Genomic DNA, 21521 nt, shown 5'->3' with positions numbered 1-21521 from the left:
CATTTCCTCACTTTTAACTTTTTATAATAATACATCAGAATCACATCAGGGTTTTAGAGTGCAGAAATCAAAGTAAAAGTTGAGGGTCCAAAAGTCTGCATTAAATAAAACGTCAATTGAATATTTTCACACAGCATTCTTGGCAGTGATATGTAATGCATTTATTACATACAGCCTGATCATAAAGTCACAAATTAAAAACATTCACAATGTTCCATTATTACAGAAGCACTGTTTAGAACTACTATAATTGTATAAGATCAATGAATGTCATAAAATGTATCAAAAATGTAACAGAGATTCTTTGAAGTGAGTTCATGAAGTACTTTTAAGTAATAGCAAATTTAGAATCTCAAAATGTCTATTGTACTTACCTTGGATGTTATCAAATCAAAATCCTAAACAAATTTGCAGTTTACAGTTGTTTAAATGTAACTATTTAATTGAACTATTGAGTGCCAACACAAAACTCCAATGATGACCTTATGTTGCTCTAAAAACTCACTTCGATTTCTAAAACATGAATTGTGGAGTATGAGCAGAACTTTCTCCTCCTACCTTGCGAGCGCTCTTCCACATGTACTTCATGTAGGCGTATGTGACATGTGGGTGTGTTGTGGGCAGCGGATGATCCAGCTGTTTGGAGGGGTCGACGCCCAGGAGGAGCACCAGAGTCTTGTGGGCCAGCGCCTGAAGGCGAGATGACGAAGAGAGAATACGGTTCAAACTTCCTCTCTGATTATTCTTTATGGAAGTAGATGCAAAAGTCGACACAAAGTTATGATTGAATGATTAATTTCCTATTTTTCCAAACTGATTCCCAGTCGAATATGAAGCTGCACAATATCCATTCTTCAATTTGAAAAGTTAGGTTAAAACCATTTCTGCCATGTATTTGAATTCACAGTTAATTAGCAGATTTAAGAAGACAAAGAGACACTGTGAAGATTTACTACCCCATAAGGTGCAAGGCTCTGCTCGGTCATTCTTTCCAGCCCCTCAGAACATTTCCTGCCACGTTTAATTTTGGCCAATCAAACTCATTTGCGTGACATCCGAGCTGCTGATTTGGCCTCCTCTGTGTGAGCTCGACTATACTATGAGTGTGTGGATAGAAAAATCGGCCGATTGTCTGCCGTACTTTGCAATCAATTAGAAAAACAGTGAGGTCAGAGATGGAAAATTGCTCCACTTCAATTGAGCAGATATTCGGGCTCAGGTTTCTAAACAGTGTGATTGTGGAGGGGTGGTGCTACTTTCATCAGCGCCAGCTTAAAACAGGTTGAAATGGAGTTTAATTTCATACCTCGGGGTGCATACCAGCAAATAACTCAGCTTCTGTCTGACTAAACTGATTGAATGAGCTCGGATTTGGACGATTAATTACAAGAACCCCCGACAGGTTTTGGGTAAACATCTCAAACACTGACCAGGCGTCCACTCTTGCCACAAAGGCTGGCGTATTTCAGCCAAGTCCTCATGTCCTCATGGGGGCTGATGACCAGCGATCTGACCATGAGGATCCTCTGCCAGTCCTCCACGATGCACTGACAACCCTGAAAAAATAGAGAGAGAGAAAAAAAAACAAAAAACCCACACAGTCAAACACACAGAACATTATTCTTTTGTTACTCCCTTGAAAGAGAGCAACCAAGTCATTAAACTTAAGAGAATAAATGCACGTGAGTGAGAGGAGCACTTCAGACCCTGGGGGCTACTATTACTACCAGTGGTCCCTGTCTTTACTGCCCACACGTGAGTACAGGATCACGTGCAAGAAAAAAAAACACACATGGGTCTGTATTAATACTTTTTTTTTTTTTTTTAACAGACCATTACATGACTTCCTTTACATAAATATCCCTCCCGGCTAAACTTCATCATCAATGACAGTCCTGCAGAGACAGGCAAATAAGACAGGTCACTGATGGAATAATCAAACTCTGATGTATATATATGCTCTATAATCTTCTTAGTATGTTTTTTATTTAGGGGGGGGGGTAGACAAAACAATACAAGTTGATTATAATTACAGTACCAGAAGGATGGTACATATTAAGTTACTTGGCAACCTGTAATAACAAATGTTGAAGAAACCCAACGAGCCTCACGTCATCTGACATCCAAGAACTTCATTTCTGAAAATGTGGATTAATTTGCTACACAGTTCTCTGCAATGTCCTTAAAAAGGTAAAATATGTAGGGACAAGTCTTTTCAGGGCCAGAAGTAAGCTTAACGTGATGGGATAAAGGGGCTGGAGTGCAGTTCATATCAGCAATCATCTGTAGTGAGGTGATTGCAGTGACGGGTTAGTCTGGGTTTAACCGCAACAAAGTATGGATCACATTTTGCTGACACAGTATGAGGCCAAATTATCCAGTGCGGCTAACCCGACTGAAGGGAACAAATGTGTTTTAATGGGGGCATTATGGTTGACAGGTGGTCTGGGATGCCTACTTTATCACTGAAAGGTCACTGCGAGTCCTTAAATGGACAAAACCATTTTGTGAGGAAACTTATGGATTCTGTGCTCTTTTATTCAAGACGGTGGACTTTTCCTTTTGTTTGTTTTTAAAGATTATTTTTGTATGTATTACCTGTAAATATTCAGTCATAGTTGACATTCTATGAATTTATTTAATAATCCAAATACTTGTTTGAGAATACATTTTAATGGTGATGGTCTAATACCCATAAATAACTCTTATAAAGAGCAACTTGTCTCGACGTGATATATTGACAAATAAGTTGATCTATCTATCTATCTATCCATCTATCTATCCATCTATCCATCTATCTATCCATCTATCTAATCCATCTATCTATGACAAACAAAGATGGAAGAATTTCAAGCTTTATTTCTTGATATACCTGCATGAAATCGCTTGTACATTTACATAAAACAGTGAGGCGCTCTGGTTTCATCTGCTCCCTGCACTTCCTGCATCCTTCCTTTGATGCAGGAGAAACTGCTTCAGGAGCACGACAGTGACTCCCCGACAGATGTGGAAGGTCAACCTCTAATAAATCACCAAAGGGGGAGACTGAGCCTGCCAGGCACTGCAGCTCCAGCTTCCTTGAGGCTCAGAAAAGGCTCAGAGAAGACTCTAAAATATTCCGTCCCACCAATAGGGAGAATTACAGAGCATCAATAGTTTGTTGACGATACTGCACATCAAAATGTTTGGGGAAACTTCTGAAATGTCACAAAGGAAAACTAGTCAGTTTGTTCAAGATTTGCATTAGGAAAAACAAATACAAATCATTGCACTCTTGTGCCAAAATTCCATCATGAAGTCTGGATTCCTTTAATGTTGATGTTTAAGTCCATCACTGATTTCCTGGTTTGGTTCTGCTACTTTCTAAGCAGTCACAACTGCCCCTGTATTGGCTTTTGGACAGTCTCCAGCATTAGATCTCATTATTGTGACCTTCTGCCACAAAAGCACAGACCGCCAGATGTATTAAGTGTACTGGCTTTTGCACTCAGCGCTGCACTCAACAGCCTTTTGGACTTCGCCAATTGACAAAAATATACTTAAGTGTTCTGGGCAGCCACATAGCGCTTCAGACTTTCTTGGCCCTGAGGAAAGTGAAGAATGACGCAGTTTTGTGTTGTTCAATTAATTTTCCAAAACTTCAAACATTTGAGCCAGCGAAAAAAGGGCCAGGGATGCCAACAAGGGGAGTTTAAACAGCTTTACAACATGCCGTTTCAAAACTGACCAACCCGGCTGCTGCTCAGCGTCAAGAACGGTCCATCACAGATCATCGGCTTAACAGTTTATCTTCCTGACTTCATATTATCCTTCAACATGCACATACAAGGCTAAATCCCTGTTTGAGTTTTGGCTGCGACTTGGCAACATGGAAAAGATGATGAGAAACAATATTAGCTTTGATCGGGTGGCATTTGCCTCGGATTTCCAAAGGCTTGGCGGATGAGGTATTTCCTAACTGCTTGTGGGTTTGTGGTTCCCCTACAAGCCTTTCTGTCTCATTCAACAGCATGTACAACTCTGTGATTCACAATTAATAACGATAATAACAGTAATCACAATCAGTTGCAGGAAAGACATGCGCTTAGATAAAGTTACACTATGGGCTGCATGAACCAAGCCACAGCTTCAGGACTGAAAAGGACGAAATCATACTACTAATGGCCAGCAATGCCGCGCTCAGTCATAATATATTGTGTTTTCATTCATAGTGTGTGGCATACTCAGAGGCCTGGGGCGCGTTTCCCTAAGGAGGTTAAACAAATCGAGTCCTTTCTGAAACTGAGTTTAGTTGAGATTTTGGTTTCAAACCAAGCAAATTAGTTCAACTTTGACTATATGTACCGTGAATTTACAATGTGTACCTTCACTTTGAAAAGCCGGCGTGAAATCAGCCACGAGGCCACGATTCAACAACAGAAGGAGATTTGTGTTTCTCTGGAAATGTCGGATTTAGATTCCTAAGTAACAGGAACATTTGATTTAATTCTTGTGCATGTCCAGTAACTGACAAAAGTCTTAAACAAAATGTATCAAAGAATTACATTGAACAGAAAAGGAAATGATCTTTGTGGACTGGCAGGTTTGATGCGTGTGTGTGTGCACATGTAAAATATGAAATTACTTGAATCTTTTTTTCCCCTTCATATTTTCATGAAATGAAACTAGACCAACTGCCAGTGAACTATATGTATGATGGTGAAGGCAAATTCTTCATATAATAACCCTTAACAATAAAAAAAAAAAAAAAAAAAAAAAAAAAAAAAAAAAAGCTTTCATCTGCAAAGAGTTATAAAGCCTGTTTAGGGACGAGCACATATCAACAGCATGTTACATGTTGGATCAACACAATGTGTAATTGCCTGAAAAGGAATCCGTTTCACCAAACAAAAAAGCCATCCTGAGATGATCAAATATCAACCTATATGGTTTCAGAATCCTTTTCATACAAAAGTTCAACTCTGCAAAATATCGCAGGCGCCACACAGCTTTATAGATGACTCCAGCAGTTAATATTCTGCTCTTCTTCACTTTATATACAGCACTGACTGAAAAATTCTTCATTTTAGATGCTGTGATTGAGTTTCTCTTAGTTTGCCGTCAGTTTGAGGTAAACCTGCTTCCCGTTCAGTTTAAGTTTACCACAGCAACCGCTCTGAGTTAAAGTTACTTTATGTAACCAGTTGGAGTTCCTCCTCACTCTCAGGTTTAACTTGACTCCCTTTCTGAAATAAAAACCCTTCATTTCAGGGCTGCCGACCTCAAGAGTTTTATTCTAAACCACTTCATAAAATGGGCCACAGTTTAATCAAGAATTGAAAGTCTTTATGGTCATGAGACACAAAATGGTGAAAAACCCAAATACAGTGAAACAGAATTTGTGTTTTCAAACCTTGATATATCAAACAGCACCGAAACAGTATTTATAACAACATCAGTTCTTGCTCTCTCGGTGAGAGAATGCAAATAGCTGGAAAGGGAATCGTTGGTCTTGGGTGTCACCAAGTCGATTACATAACGTAAACATCTGTTCTTCATTAAGGGTGCACATATAAATGAACGCGTCAGTGCCAAAGTTTGCAAACAGCTTGGTAACATTAACACCCGGCTCGCGCAGCTTTTCTCAAGGGAGCAAAACCGGCAGCAGCTGATGTTCGCCGAGTGAAGTCAACACTCCATCATATGGAATTGTGCCATAATAGCGGCTAATGTATTGTAACACTCATTCACACTACGCCCATTGTCTTTCTGAAATGCTCCTTTCACATCACATTCGGGTTCAATAATAAGAATCCAAACCACAAAGATGGGCTTTTATCTTGCTTCCGTCACAGATAATATTGCGTATGTCAGCATGTACCTTTGGTGGCTGGTTTGAGATGTTTCCTATTAGTAACAGTAGCCTTTCCAACATCTGCTTTGCATTGCCATTGTTGCGGCACACGTGAGAGTGTGTGAGCATCTATAGATCATGTGTTGTAGTTACCTGAAGCCTCTCCCACCACGTTTCCCTGATGATGTCTCTCCTCTCTGGCACTAACTTATACTGGATTACCTCCTCCAACTCGGACAACATCTGGCAAGAAACCATGGCCTGGAAGGAAAAAAAAAAAAAAAAGACACACATTTATCCTTATCTCATGCAATTCAATGTCCAGGCAGGCTAAAAGCTTCTTAATGAATAGATTTATGCAAAGTAATCGAATGTGACTTCATGTATTCGGAAACTTAAAGAAACTAAACTACTGTTTCCAAATTTCCACTTATACAGACAATAAAACATGACCAAGGAGCCATCTCTTCCAAAGAACAGCGGGTGGGGAATTTCATGTTGGCATTAGTGTGACATTATGCTCCTACAAATGAATGCAGTGAAAAATGAGATGGTCAAGTGAAGCCAGACGTTCCCAGAGGAGCACTTACCCCATATGCTCGACTGTAGCTCTCTCCAGCCATGGCCGTCAGCTCAGCATCCAGGAGGTCTCTGGCTTTGTCAATACACTGAGTTTGAACAAAACACAAAGAAGAAAAGTGATCAAATCCACAACTTTGTCATCACATTGTAGTTCTACAGTTTTAGGTAAGTAACAAATGGCTGCTTGAGCATCAAAATCAACTGGACGATGTCGAATCAGGTCCACTTTTATTATGCAATAGAGAGAAACAACCCATATATCCAGCCAGTGTTACATGAGCACAACCTTCAGCAGGAAGAACAAGAAGTCCTGGAAGTGATTGTATGGCCCCAGGTCTGTTGTTAGATGAAGCTCTAAAACAACTAGATTATTTCCACAGTGGATCTGTGCTCAGATCTCCAAGATGTTTTAAACTAACTTCTGTCCAAGTGTGGTGAGAAGCAGATGCAGCTTTGAAAGTCAAACAACATACTGATGCATCTCCTGCTAACTCACCCACACACACACTATACTGAAACCTTTGCATAGTAACTAAGCCTAAACAGTTAAGTTTGCTTCTGAATTGCCCGGCAGTTGTCATGATCCGATTTGTTCCTCTCGATCAAATACAATTAACCTCAACTTACAGCTACAAAGTAGTAAAACTGACATTTCCTCAAGTTATACCCAAACAATGTCACTCTTCAAAAGGCTCCTTGCATCAGGACCATCTGGGTTTGGGATCTTGCCAGGCAATAACAACTTGCTTCAAAGACGAGATGTTTACTCCCTCCGCTCTCAGGAGTGGCCAATAGTGACACATTTGTTGGAACCGCATCAATTTGGTGACGAAGAAAAATATTTGTTCGACGACTAACGAAAAAGATGAAGCTGACACCTCATTAGAGAAGTCACCTTTCAAGAACCAAAGCTAAAATGGACCATCTTACATTTTTCCTCGACTAATAAAAAGGAGATAAATATTGATTTAGGTGTAGGATTTAACGTCGGAGGAGAAGGACTGCCTGTGTCCGGGAAGCCACCGAGTGCCAGGACTTTTATGAGAAGCAAATGAACTGCTGAGAGCAAAAGTGCGAAAGTTATGCAACGGCGGTTTGGGATGTCAGATGTATTTTCAAAAAACAGCCCACGATTTCAGAGGAAAGTGATGAGGAAGAATTCAGAGTTGGGAGCTATTAGTCATGCTGCCTGGTCATGACCATGATGCAAACTCCAAAACTTCTTCAGAATGTTCAGCCAGCTGTCAGCGTGCATTCATGCCTTGACAATGTTTCGCGTAGCTTCTTGCTTTTGACTGTATTACTGTATACTCCTGACTCATCTGAAGGATTCCAGCTCCCTGACTTCTCCTCCCACAGAGTCGTCGCTCTCCAAATCCGACAATACTGCAGACGCTCTATCACCGGCGAGAACCCCGAGGGGTGGAAAAACAGTAAATGAAAGAAAGACCTGACACAGATTAGGAGCAACAACAACAACAACAACAACAACAACAAAAAGAGAGACAGGGACAAACAAGGACACAAGACATACAGCTGAGAGTCTGGAGATCTCTTCGGCTGTGACAGCCAATGCATTTTGGGAACTGTTATTAGTGGGATGGTAAAATGGGGGAGAATGACTGAGGTAACTCTCGAAGGCCAGCTGTTTCAGAACGACTGCCACCAATTATTATTTTTTTCGCGGGATGGGGGAGAGGGAATGGCGTGCCAAAACACCTCTTCAGGCACGCACAGTCAGATGTGGGGTAGTGGGAGGAAGGTTGGGACGAGGTGACAATGAGGCTGCTTCTTTATAGTCTGCTCTCAAGTTATGGTGCTGTTTACTCCTGAATTACTGTGCAGGGGCCTCGGTGGAAATGTGCAGCCCAGACGACTCCTGATAAATGCAGTGTCTGGCTTCTGGCAGCAGAAAACAAACAGTGACCCAGTCTTCTCTTTCTCTTACATAAAGGCCGCACTTATGTACCTGCGATATCACTTTATCATTGCAGTGTGGTGTGAAGGCCTGCGGTTACCGACAAAGGCCAAGTCAGACCGCAAAGTTTGTGAAACCCTTGAGACAATTTACGAATCCAGTGCACGTTGGAGGAGCGAGCGTATCATGAATCTTGGCACAGCAGATTGCTTTAGTAGAGGAGAGGGGAAGCATGACTGGGGTGTCCACACATCATCAGCCGAACAGCTCAAGCGCTGAGATTTATTAAGCAAAGCAACCTGAAACCTTTCGCGCAGACGCACGCCCAGACTCTGGGAGCACATGTCTGGTCGTTGGGGGTACGGAGGCAGGAAAGATACGGGCCTGTGAAATCAAAAGGACGAACAGTGCGAGGATTACCGACCACATCCGGAAGACTAGACTTGAGCTCATGTTGACATTCAAGCTTTTACCCTCGCTCCATCTGCTTCTCATTCCCCTTCATTCACTCTGAGTGCCTCATTGTGGGCAAAGAGGCAAAAGTCTGCTTTCTCTATTCAGCTGATGCAGGATCCTACAGGCCACACCTGGACCTCATCTCGATATTCAAGGAAGGGGGGGCTGCGAAGGCAGGAGGGTGCATGGAAAGCAGGTCTCAAGGGGCTTGTGGTGGAAAGGAGGATGAGTCGAGGGCAATCGCAGGAGCAGGTGTTAACTGGTTTCACTGCAGGAGTGTGGTGTGTCCATGCTGGCAGCCAGCTTGAACAAATTCATCTACGGGGACCATGAACTCATCCGCTCGTTCCCCGATTTTTAACAAGTGAGAATAACACCACCTCAAAACCCCCAGCAGACCATCTCAGCATGAGCAACATCAGCCTCCTTATATGCTCCAGACCTAATGATGACTTATAGTTTTAGGCATTACATAACATTTCCACTCTGAAGCTGCACCCACGTTCAAAGTGTAAAAACAAAGAAAAAAAATTAAAACACAAACCTTGTGCACACTTTTACTTTTAATGAAAAGTCTGGGCTGATGGGGGAATTCGATCGTGTCTGGAATAGTTGTAAAGCCATTATAACCCTCTTTATAGAGCTGGTCTCCAGCGATTTTAACTTTTCAAACCTCACTATAAAGACCGAGGAAAATTCCAGAAGCTACAAGACTAGACGATTTCCCACAAAGCGTGTCTTTATGGTCTTTATGAGATGTAGTCTAAAAATAATACTTTGAGCGTATAACTTCTTCCTTTGGGAATAATTGGAGTTTGATGATGTAACTCACCTGCTGTGCCAATGAGAAGAGGTCCTGATGTAGAGCGAGTACTGCTCTGTAAAAAGCCCCGTCGTGTGTGTCTCGTGGAATCATACATGTGTATTCCTCCATACTGTCCCAGTGTCCTGGAGAAAAGGAGAAAAGCAAAGACGGGAAAACCTGTGAAAATAACATTTAATCACGCATGTCCGACGTAGATTGAACTTTAGCAGCCAGTTGCGAACACTTGAAACCGTAGCCCACAGCAGCTTGAGATAATATAAATACCAGCAACATTTTGCTTCCCGATAACATCGTTGGATGGACGTGTCTGCTTGGTTAGGTGTCGCCTGAGGGTTTACGACTCATTTTGCACAGCCAATGATCAGAAACCTCAGAGATGGCTTCTGCAGTGTGGTCCATGCTTTTCTCCACCATTGCACGTTACGATATGTCAATGTTATGACTGGATACCGTTCCCATCTGGTAATGTGAGCAAGACTTGGCACAAACCATTACTGTTTTCAGACGGAGTACTCGAAATGCTGCATGCATGTCTTTTCATCATCCAGCACTGACTTTCCGTTATATCGTTCACTGTTAACCTTCAGCTCCAATTATCATTTTTATATCTCTACATTGGACACAGCCAAGAAGCATAATGTTTGTGAGTTTTTGTTGGATTTTAGGATATGCAATATGTCAGGGAACTCTGCAAACTTGGCACAAACATCGACATGGACCGAAGAGTCAAGGGATCTTATGAGACACGTTTGGGTCCGCAGCTCAAGAATTATTACACCAGCAGAGACAAATGTTCATACAAATGAGGAGGTGATTTAAATTTTATATCCGAAAGGTCAACTTCAATGCGACATCATAATGTTCTACAAAATCACTTCTCAACACCATAATTCTGAACGATGGGACCAAATGTCAAGCTGGTCAGACACTGATATTGTGGGCATTAATTCTGAGAGCCGACATTTAATCTGTGATAAATCTTCTGTGCTGAGGGATTGAAAATGTGTGTGAAGCATCCACACTCCAGAATTTGTCGTATATTTGCAATACCTTAGATAACCTTGGATGTTTGAAGGTGGTTAATGTGGCAATGGTGCAAAGTTTGCAGACCAACTGAAGTTATTGATGTGGGCTGAGAATGACAAGAGTGTTCAATCGAGATGGGTAAAAAAAAGAAACTGGACTTGAAACAAATGAGAAACACCTCTATGTTATCATTCAGTTTGAGAAAGTTGGAGGAGAACCAGGATTGCACGTCCTGTGAATGGTAATGGAAGGAGTTACCAAGTGGAGATGGGTTTGGTAGAGAGGGACAGTTTGGTGTCGCCTGCATTGCGATGAAACTGCATGTTTTGTTTGCTTTATATATCGTCAAACAGAAGGAGTGCAAGTGAATGGGACCACAGACAGATCCCTGAGGAACACCAGAGGAGAGGGCATAGGGTTGACACATAACGGTGCATAAACTGAGTGCAACCAGGACATGTCATGAAAGGAACACTTGCCACAAGTATGATCAAAACTGTCTTCAAATGTTTCTGTTCTTGTTGAACCAAAATTTGTATTCAAGTTCATTTGAAAAATTACAATATTTTATGTACAAATGATGAAACATTCAGTGTTTATGAACTCTGAACTGCAAGTATTAAGGACGTTTGTAATAAGTAGCCCTTTGTGTAATATGGTACACTTGAAATTTCTCTCACGTTCAATAGTGTTGATAAGCACTGCTTCAGAGTGCTTATTAAACTGTTTGTTTTTCTGAACAGAGGGTGCCACAGCAAGTCACTGCAACTTGTAGATTTGGTTAGTTGTTATGTCTGATGCCCTTCTTGCTCCAACCAGGGTTTGAACCCAGTTCTTTCACAGACTTAGCCTAATGCACCACCAGGGAGTACTAAACAACTCACATTATCATAAGTCAAACAACCAGGTTGCATTACAGCTTCAAAGCTTCACTCCAAATTGTTTGTATGGTGTGAGCAAAACTAAAACATAAATCAAACACAAAAAACAATGTTCGGTTTTATTTACACGATAAATGAAACCTTGTAGCAACCAATAATGTAATAATGGCTAATGATGTACTCACTACCAACGATGTAATAATTTAGTCTATTTTCAAAATATTAGCTTCATAACATAGTACATTGCCATTCAATCGTCATTGAGAATGGGTATGTAGTGTTTATCCTCAATACATGAATATAACAACGAGCCATCCACTATACCGCTTCCTAAAGGGCAAATTGAACAAAAACTTCCAAAACAGGTTTTATTTCCTAGAAATGTGGCTTTGTTTTTATATTATTATATTATTTGGTGCTGTTGATAGATTTACAAGAGGTATTCTTTAAAACACTGTATCAACAATGTAATAAAAAATGTTTAAAAATCTAATAAGATATTATCATTGATTACACTACTTGGCAAATTGCTATTTTATTAGCCTTGTTACATTGGAAAAGAGGCCAAACTTATTACATTATTGGCCATTAACAGAGACATTAGGGTAATGTATCTTTGTAAACTGTATATGACTTGTCCAGAAATGGCTGGGAACTGAATTTTAACTGCTTGAAGTTAGGCAATAACTCAAGTTAATTACAAATAAATGTTTGTCCATCAGATAATCTCAGTGTTTACCTAGTCCCCAGGCGGCAGCCGCAGCCATGCGGGCCATCTTGGCCTGGGTTTCCTCGCTGACCAGCGCCCATTCTTCACAGCATTGCTGGTGCAACTGGCCCCTAGAAAACATCGGTACAAGAGGTACAATTAGTATCAGACTTGTTCAGGATGGGATTAGTTTGAGTCCCTACTCAGCTGTAAGTACTGCAATACATGAAATGCCAACAAGACGCTGGGACACAGAGGTGCAAAGTGTAGAATGTGAAGAACCACTATTTGTGCAGTGGCAGTGTTTCAAAAAAAGTTGCGGTTTCAATAGTTTCAATAGAGAGTTTTCAATAAGTTCCACCTTGGGAGTAGTGCTGTTGTCGTGCGAACTGAAAGGAAGTTTTCAGTTTTTACTTAAAAATGTTATCACGTAAACAGGGCCTAAATGATTTGCAGAACACAATTCCTAAAATCTTAGATGAAAATGAGAAGAAATAACATTTTTATGTATTTTCAAACAAGCAGAGGTTTTTACAATATTTCTTTCTGTGTGTAATTTGCATGTTTTACTTCCAATTGTTCAAGTTTCCTCAAGGCAATCAGGTTTCGCCTTGAATTCCAAAAACATGCATATGCGGTGAAACTGTGACTCTAAATTGTTAGACAGGACATAGGCACAAAATTGCATGTGAATGCGCGTGTGTGTGTTTGTCCTGTGATGGAGAGGTGACCTGTTCAGGTCGTAAACTGCCTTTCCCTTAGGAGAGGCTGCAGCAGCTGTAATCCTAAGCTATGTACAAGATGAATAGAAATATAGTTTCTATGAGGTGAGTAAAAAGTGTTTTTGTACAGCAGAATATGGATTCATGAAATTAAATAACATTCTTCCATGCACAATGAGGAATGTGGTAATGTACTATTGTAAATGTATGCAAAAAAAGTGATGTATTCATTCCAGTCTGGCCTCTCGATAGATTGTACATACATTTTGTTTTTCTGCGCCAAACTGAATCAGAGAAATCAGTCATTGGAACAGCAAAGTATATTTGGCTGATGATGAAAAAGCAGGTGACTGGAGATAAGACATTGTTTCTGTTACATCTGACATCATTTAGTTGTTCTCGCAGATGAGCATCCTAAAAAAAAAAAAATCAGTGTACCGTTTCACAGATGGATGTTCCTGGTGGGGTGGAGTGCATCGAACCAAGACTAATTCCTCATTAACAACAATCAGTGCATTGTCCAAGAGGAGATCAAACCCAGAGCACGTGTTTTACAGGTGCGATGCAGGAGATGGCTTCAATGAGACGCAGAGGAAGGGAAGGGCAGCGGAAAAGAGTAGGAGAGAGGCCGGTTTGGACAGGGGTCAGTAAAGTGAAGTCGTTTTTCCATCTGCCTTGCTATCATATAACATGAAAGCTGCAAGTACGAAATGCTATGGTGCAGCAGCATGCGATTCACAACAGAGGAGGAACACGTTTGTCTTAGCAGCTATTACATCAAACTCAATGGAGAACAAGTTTAATTTCAATCTTACAGGTCAAAACAAAGCCATTAGCTGACCGATGTCACTGGTGCCCAACTGCGCTGACTGCTTTAACATCATGCTTTCTCTGCTGAACCTGCTTTGACTGAAACAGTCTTCATAATGGACTTCTACTATCCACCGCATGATTGGCACAGGTGATACAGGATTCACTTCCAGTAATCCATGCCAGTGGAACAGTATAAGTGGAAACATCTCTGTGGGTTTGCAAAGAAATTCAAATAACATGCTCGCCTCATACTATAAATTAAAGGAGCGAACACCTGCATTTGACATCACGGTGTTTAAAATGACTATTTTCCCCTGAGAAAAATAAGCAATTTTTAGAAAGAGGATGTTTATGACTGTATCGTTGATATTTGTGCCAACGTTCAAGCACAGAAAACCCAGTGTTTATTATACATCTGATTTATTTCACTCATTATTCCTCTGCCTCCCACCACTGCTTCAGCATGATACTGGCACTAGCAGCTTTTAAACAACCAATGCAACAGAAATATCAACACAATAAATCACAATAAAACCATAGCTACCACTCGGAGGAAGTGATTTTCTAGTCCAACATTCATCCACAGGGACATTTCTGACCCCCATTCTTGCTCAAGGGAGATAACACATGGTAGCAGGAGAATTGGCCCACTCACTACTTTCTTTTTCGAACATGTTAACATCGGCCTGCAAGATGGGGTAATGGTTCCTGCGTCCCTGCATAAATATCAGTCTGTCTCCCATTGGGGGCTTCCCTGTGCGGACTTTGCATGTTCTCCTTGTGTGCATTGGTGAATTGACTGCTCATAGGTGTGAATGTGTGTGGTTGTCTGGCTCTGTGTTTGCTGTGTGATGGAGTGGTGACCTGCTGGATAAAGCTGAGGTTCAGGCTTTCTGCTGAGCTTAGTGAGCACAAACACATTATAGCAGAAAGGACAGAGAAAACATGCAGCACTACGGCCTGTCCAGAAACGCATTATGCCTTTTCTGAAGAGTATGACACATTTCAACATAAAGTTCCGTTCTTAAACGGGACCCCAAACTGAAGTGATAACTCAAACAGTCAGACCTTTACAACCTCTTGATGCCTAACAGCTCTAGGATAACTTTAAAATATTACTATAAAATAACCGGCAGCCAAAAGGTGGTTGTTTGGATACAGAACATACAACCATAAGCCATAACATTAAGACCATCATCCTAATGAGGTTGTATATGCAGCCATGTAATTGATATGTAACAAACTTCAATGCTTTGTATGTTTGGACGTCTTTCTAATAGAGGCAGCGTTGTTTCTGCACTACTGAAGCCCGCCTGCTGTATGAGACAACTTCACTCTCTTAATGCCCAACTTAACCATCTATCACCCTGATCGGTGCGCATCATTCCTTGGACCACTTGAAATCTTGTCTTGTAAACATGGCCTTATATTCATCAGATATATCTAAAAATTAATCATATGATTACACACTTTCTGGACTAAAGATTCCTGCACCCTAATTAGAGTTTGAGTGTCGAAAGCATAAACCTTCCTGAAACAATCTCACACCAGTTTTGGATTAGTGCAACGACCACAGGTACTGGACCTGTACTATATCAATGCAAAACAAAGCTTTCTCAGAAGTCTGATGCCTTGTGACTCAACACCGGGTGTACGGTTATATCATCTCTAAACGTTACCCATCCCATACCAACATGAAGGTCCAATTCAGCTCAATCATATTCCTGTAAATTTACCAAAACTTTTTCTTTTGAAATGAATAACCGCGTTTACAACAAATGACACAAGGACGGCATGTTAGATAAGCAAATTAACATCTGCTTTGCGTCATGGGTTCTGACGATCCACATATTTAAATGGTTTGGACATCTTGTGACTTTCTTTTCCCCCTAGAAATTCTCTTTGAAAGCAGGCGGTTGTTACCGAGGTGAACCTCAGCTGTGGTGGGCTTTCACTGCGGCGGTGGAGCATTTTACTGGGTGCTTCTTTGTGCATTTTACTCAGAGGAACCAGGCAAAAGAATCAATGTCCAGACTCTTTAAGAAAAAGCCACCAACACGAAAACAAACAAACACAAAAAAAAAAAAAAAGACAGATGGGAGCTGGAGGAGCTCACTGATGTTTACAATCATGAAATTGTTTCTTTATTTGAGCTGAGGTCAGTAACTGGAAAACCCCATGTGGCCTGTTTTTTTTTTTTTTTTCTTCGACAATTTTACACAAACACACAAAGGGAATAATGTGTTTAAAACAAACCGGCCAGTTGGGACAGATTTGTGCAGCCACACCAGGTATGACTAATAACATACCATTCTCCCAGGGCCTCCAAGCAACGCATTCTGCCAAGGATGAGCTCTGGATCTTCTTTATTCATGTCGATCTTCTTGTCATATGCCACCAGGGCATCCTCCCACTCATGAAGCTTCTCATACCAGGTGGCTTGGATTTCCTGGCATATAAAAATGAGAAAGTCACCAAACAAACACAAAATTGGAACCATGTCATTGTAGAAATCCACAAAACCACCATTCTGCATTTCATTACAGGGTCACAATGTGTTTTTAATACTCTTTAATCATCTCGGTCATCAGAAATTCTAATCAGTTTTTAATCAAAGTCTTTGGGTATTTCTACTCAGAAGAGTGGTGGACAATAGCTGAAATTGCATTGCATTAGCCCACAGTAAAAGGTTTCCCAACAGTCCTCTCATTAACAGGGTTCCTGAAAATCCACAACAAGGCTTTCTTTTACCGAATCTTTACCACGCTTTTTACAGAGAAACTATAAATGCTGTTCACAAAGGCAGAAGGAAAGACCTTTTCCAATCGAGGTTCCTCAATTTAAGTTGACTTTGGGTCCAAATAAAACATATCATAAAATCAAAAGTGGGCAATCTACTCGGAAATACTGGGTTTGGGTTATCTCCGGAATGCAGCCCTGCTTTCTTTTTTTCCCACTTTTTCCTTCCCATTGCTGAGCACACAATTGAAGAACGCTCAATTGAGATTTGTGGGAACTGTGACTTGTGGAAAAAAAGCTGCAGCACTGTGTCTTTGTATTGCTCTTGAACAGAAACCTTAAAATCTCTAATTTACTAGTATCATACTTGGGATTTTGCGTTTATAGTCTGTGTCATAAATATAACCTCATAAGGAATGAACGTAATGATTTAAGATTTCACATATTTGATACGCTGATGTGAAAATGGTTATAAAGCCTGAAATCAGTTCATCATCAGAAGTTTCCAACAACCTTAAAACTGTTAAAACTCGCAAAGATCAGTTGCAACATTTGATGCATCTGTTATCAGATGGAGACTGCATTTCTTCATTGGTAGCGTGTGAGGGATAAATGGCCCATGTTGTCACTTGAAGACCATTAAAGCCAAAAACTGCAGTTTGTCAGTGAACGTATATGCAAAGAGGGGGCCATTTGGAGTAAAGCGGTCTGGAAAAACAAATCAAAAGCAGAGGGGGTTTTTGGCTTTGGCAACATCAGACGTCTGGTGCAGAACACAGACAACTTATATGGAGAGGAGCCTCATATCAACTGTAAATCATACGGGTCGAAATGTTCTGGTTCGAGGTAGCTTCACCGCCTCGGGGAGTGCAGCTATTGATTCAACTAAGAATTCTGCAACATATCAAGAAGGGCTAAAAGACAGGAGGAACACTAACACATCCATCATGGGATGGCATGAAAAGGCCTAGCGGAAGGTTGAATCCCAAAAATTTGAGAGAAATTTGAAATGCAATACACATGGAAAAAACAAAACCCCTCATATCTTACAGATGAAGGGATTTTATATGAAAGTATGGTCACTAAATTTAGTGGGCCAATGTCAAAAACAATCATCCTAAGTATAACGTCTTTACTGCAATGTCCATTATTACTGAAGGAGCCATAAATCAAGGAAAAGATGTCGGTTTACGCCTTGACCCAAAATGTAGGCATGTTAGCATTGATGCCGTCTTTCCAGATGAGTCGGCTGCTAACGCCACAGGCATTGATGCAGACCCATATGTTCAGACATGTTGGCTTTTGGACTGTGTACTGATAGGAAGTTGGGTGGTTTCTTTTGGCCATTTACTTTCTAAACTGAAATGTCTCAAGGTACTCGAGCAAGTACAGTTGGAAATTTGATACCGCTAAAACTGTACATTCAGCTCATATTAGGACATTACGAATAATTCCTATGTAAACAGAAATACTATTTGTATTTGATGCGATCAAACATTATATCCCTTCACCATCATAGAATACGACAGAGTAATCGTGATTAGTTTAAAAAAAATTTAAAAAGCACAGCAAAGATAAAGTTTAAATAATTGGATGGATTCCAAACATCCTTTTAATTATCCCCCCCCCCCAAAAAAAAACCAGAAGTGTGCTCCTAGCCTTTGACTTCTGGTCAGTGTAGCAGATGGTTTTTCCACATGCTGCACATTAGGAACAGGGTGTGCTGGGGTATGTGCCTCAAATAACCCTCAGTCCTGTGTTAAAATGTGTGTATGGGGAGAAGACACCCTGGACAAAAACATAGCCAGATGAGGAACCTGTAATGAGCCCCAAAAGAACATATTCAGTATAAAGAAGCTTTGAGGAAAACAAAGTTCTGAGTGTGATCTCTTACTATGGCTACTTGAAAAAATAACAACCACGCGGTTATTCAAACACTTAAAACGTGATGTCAGTGTCAATGTGGAATTAACACCATGTTCCACATATCACAGTATTTTACCTGCAAGCAAATACTGTATACTAAAATGTAGAACACGACCATGCTGGATTCAACATTTAATGAGCTGAATGTTCCTAAAGGGTACACTACTTTGTGAGATTAAATCAGCAAGTCTTGAATATATTAAGCAGGTTGAGAGAAAACAAAAGTCGAATAAGATCTCTAAGGTTTGTCTCAGTTTTAGTTTTTAAACCAGTCTGTCTTGCATTACAAGTTTGCACCACAAGGTGGTATATTGAGTCACTTGAGTAATTGTGGATGGAATGGATGGAATAGGTAATCCACAGGGTGGCTGGAGCTTTTGGCCACTCCACATCATGTAATCTATAGGATGAGCAAAGATGCACCTTTTATCCAATAGAACAATTTAGCCAACGATCTGGAACTTTGCAATTTCCTACAAAATTTAGAAACCCAGACAGAGGACAGACTGGCACACAAGTGACTCAACACTGCCACTCAATGTTCAACAGGGGTAGGCCTTCTATTTTGACATGGAGCCTCCTTAATATATGATTTTTCTTCATTTGGTTAGGAATGCAAGAAGACAAACACTCACCAGTTCCCCAAAATGTTTCATGGCGTACTCCAGCACCCCAGATGCTGCTTCTGGCTGTTGAAGTTTATTGTTGATGCTGCAAGACATGGGACAAAACAACAAGAAAACCATTGTTTAGCCAACAGCCAAATTCACCAGGAACATACCAAGCTACTACTCTACGTGAAGGCACCAGAGAAAGACTCATAATCTTTACCACCTACAAAACACTGCGAACAAGGAGTGTTGTGCAGTAAAATCACAACCATGGAAAAAAAAAGGTCATTCACACAACCACAAAGCACTTACACAATAGCCAGCCAACTGAAAACCCTGCCCCAATACATTTCCAGGCAGAGGTGTTTATTGTCAGAACTCAATGCACCAACAGGCGTTTGTCACGGTTTTTGGACCATCGCTGCGTTTATCTGTCAAGAGACCACAATTCCAGTTTGTGCACCCTCCATTCACCCGCACTGCCACAACCATCTGGAAACACTCGCATCAACCACCAGTCTATAATATTTCCTCAACTGCGAAACCTGTGCGCAGCCATGGCCAATACATCTGTAAAATGTAGCCCTTGAAGTGCACTGGTATGCAGTGGAGTTCCTGAGGACAGTAGGCGAGAGTTGATGAAGGATATTTGAAGATGTATGTCAGACGCCTGGTCTGACAAGAGGGCAAGAGGGCAAAAAATGTGATGAAAGAGCACAGCGAGTGGCCATGCTGCTGGGGGAGCTGCTGCTCCAGCTCAGCATAATGATGTGTAATATAACAAAAAGTCACAACGGGAGCCATCGTCTTCAGAGTTGAAAGCAGAAGACAAAAAGTGCCTGCTGACTTCAGTCTGATGCAAATACAAAAATATTTCACGTTACGTAAGGCGGACCCTTTTCGATAAGGCAGAAATCTTTACCAGACTAAGTGAGATGAAGATCTCTTTTGCAACGGTGGCCTGGGCAAGGTGGCAGCCATCACAAAATCACAAGTTACAGCGACATCTACAACAATTTATAACACTATATATACAAAAACAAAACAACTCAGTATGCAAAATGTAAAAGTATTAAAAAAGCATTCTACTTTGATCATATAAAAAATGATACTCTTGATACTCCGTCCAAAGTTTAGCTGGCTTTAACACCAATCCCTTGGAAAAGCGTATCTGGAATCTATCTGGGCTAAAGCGCAAAAGTAATTCCAATATAGATAAACAAATAAAAGTGCTGTTATCTATGGAAACGTATGTAGGAATGATTATGATGATCAGGATCAACAGTATTTAGGCTGGCAAGAGGCTCCAATCCAGTTCGCCAAACCACTAGCCAATGGTAAAATTGCACCAGACGGTTTCATTAAAACTGGCATTATGTTGAGATTGTAGTATTTTCTGCAGTAATAGTTTGGTTTTGTGAAAATATAGACAATTTAATCACATATACCCTGCGCTTCAAAAAAGGAAAAGTTTACATTTACCAATTATTTTGGCACTATTTTACCGGGCTGACGCACTCAAATTGAAATTGGACTGTATGTGGCCCCTGAACTGAAATGTGTTTGACACCCGTGATTTAGTTGGTTGTCTTTATGCAACAACAAAAGTATCTAACATCTAAAAATGATTTTGGACTGTTTCAGGTTAGTTCATGAAATAAGATTTTCTGATGTTCACACCACACAGCGTATTTTATATATATGTTTAACAAATAAAAATACTAGCCTATGGTCATTCTGGTGATTTTCTCTAAACCTGACAAACATCGCCTGAACTGAACCGCGAGCTCGACCACCAGTCAAACCATGTCAAAACAGATTTCATACGCTTTGTTCTGGAAGAACAATCAATATTATTGCTCTTTCAGGCAAAATGGTGTTTGAAGTGATTTCTCGAAAGCTGCTGGTGAAACCAGACGACAGTCTGCAATACTTAACAACCTCATGGAAATCAGACGAGACAGAGCGTGATTGCATAACCTGCGAAAATGAGCTTGTTTCAACAAACCAGCAATCCTCTGCAACTCTCATGGAACCCGGTAAGCGTGCCATGCAAGGTTTCAGGAGCCAGTTCAACAGCGATCCCACAGTTTCCGATAAACACAACTACCACCCAGTGTTTCAAATCTCAGTGATTATCTCAAACGTCGGTGTTGTGTATACTTGATCATTTAAACTGAACCACCAAATATTTCGTTATGTTGTCAAATAATCAACTCTCAAACAGCAAATAAGCAGTGAACTGTAAGGCCCCCGTGCCCTGCCACACACAAGCTGCTCAAGTACGCTAAGACTGCCCAGATGTTTGGTTTTATCAGAGAAGACAAATCAGAGTAGGAGCTTTCTCTCCTGTAGACCCAGGAGGATTCATTGTCCCTCAGCTCCAGCCATCTGGTTGCCAGCGCCAAGTCCAGGCAGTCTAAATATATCCAGATGACAAGGCTCACGTAAGGTTCTCCTCCAGAATAAACTTATTAGC

At 40.8% G+C, this 21521-nt stretch overlaps 1 protein-coding gene across 1 annotated transcript in view; it reads right to left on the bottom strand.

Annotated features, from left to right (window-relative positions):
• mtor (mechanistic target of rapamycin kinase) overlaps positions 1 to 21521 on the bottom strand; it is a 95565-nt gene that overhangs the window by 24007 nt on the left and 50037 nt on the right. Inside the window, exons 29-36 of the mRNA XM_080469388.1 lie at positions 19067 to 19142; positions 16076 to 16215; positions 12262 to 12362; positions 9622 to 9737; positions 6424 to 6501; positions 5987 to 6094; positions 1431 to 1556; positions 559 to 690 (exon numbers count right to left, since the gene is read on the bottom strand). Of these exons, the coding sequence (XP_080325514.1) occupies positions 559 to 690; positions 1431 to 1556; positions 5987 to 6094; positions 6424 to 6501; positions 9622 to 9737; positions 12262 to 12362; positions 16076 to 16215; positions 19067 to 19142 (877 nt within the window). The remainder of the gene's footprint in view (positions 1 to 558; positions 691 to 1430; positions 1557 to 5986; positions 6095 to 6423; positions 6502 to 9621; positions 9738 to 12261; positions 12363 to 16075; positions 16216 to 19066; positions 19143 to 21521) is intronic.

The sequence above is a fragment of the Lipophrys pholis genome, assembly GCF_963383615.2.
Source record: "Lipophrys pholis genome assembly, chromosome: 8".
Classification (NCBI taxonomy): Eukaryota; Metazoa; Chordata; class Actinopteri; order Blenniiformes; family Blenniidae; genus Lipophrys; species Lipophrys pholis.
The sequence above is the reverse complement of the archived record's forward strand: the minus strand, read 5'-3'. Positions and strand labels throughout refer to the sequence as shown.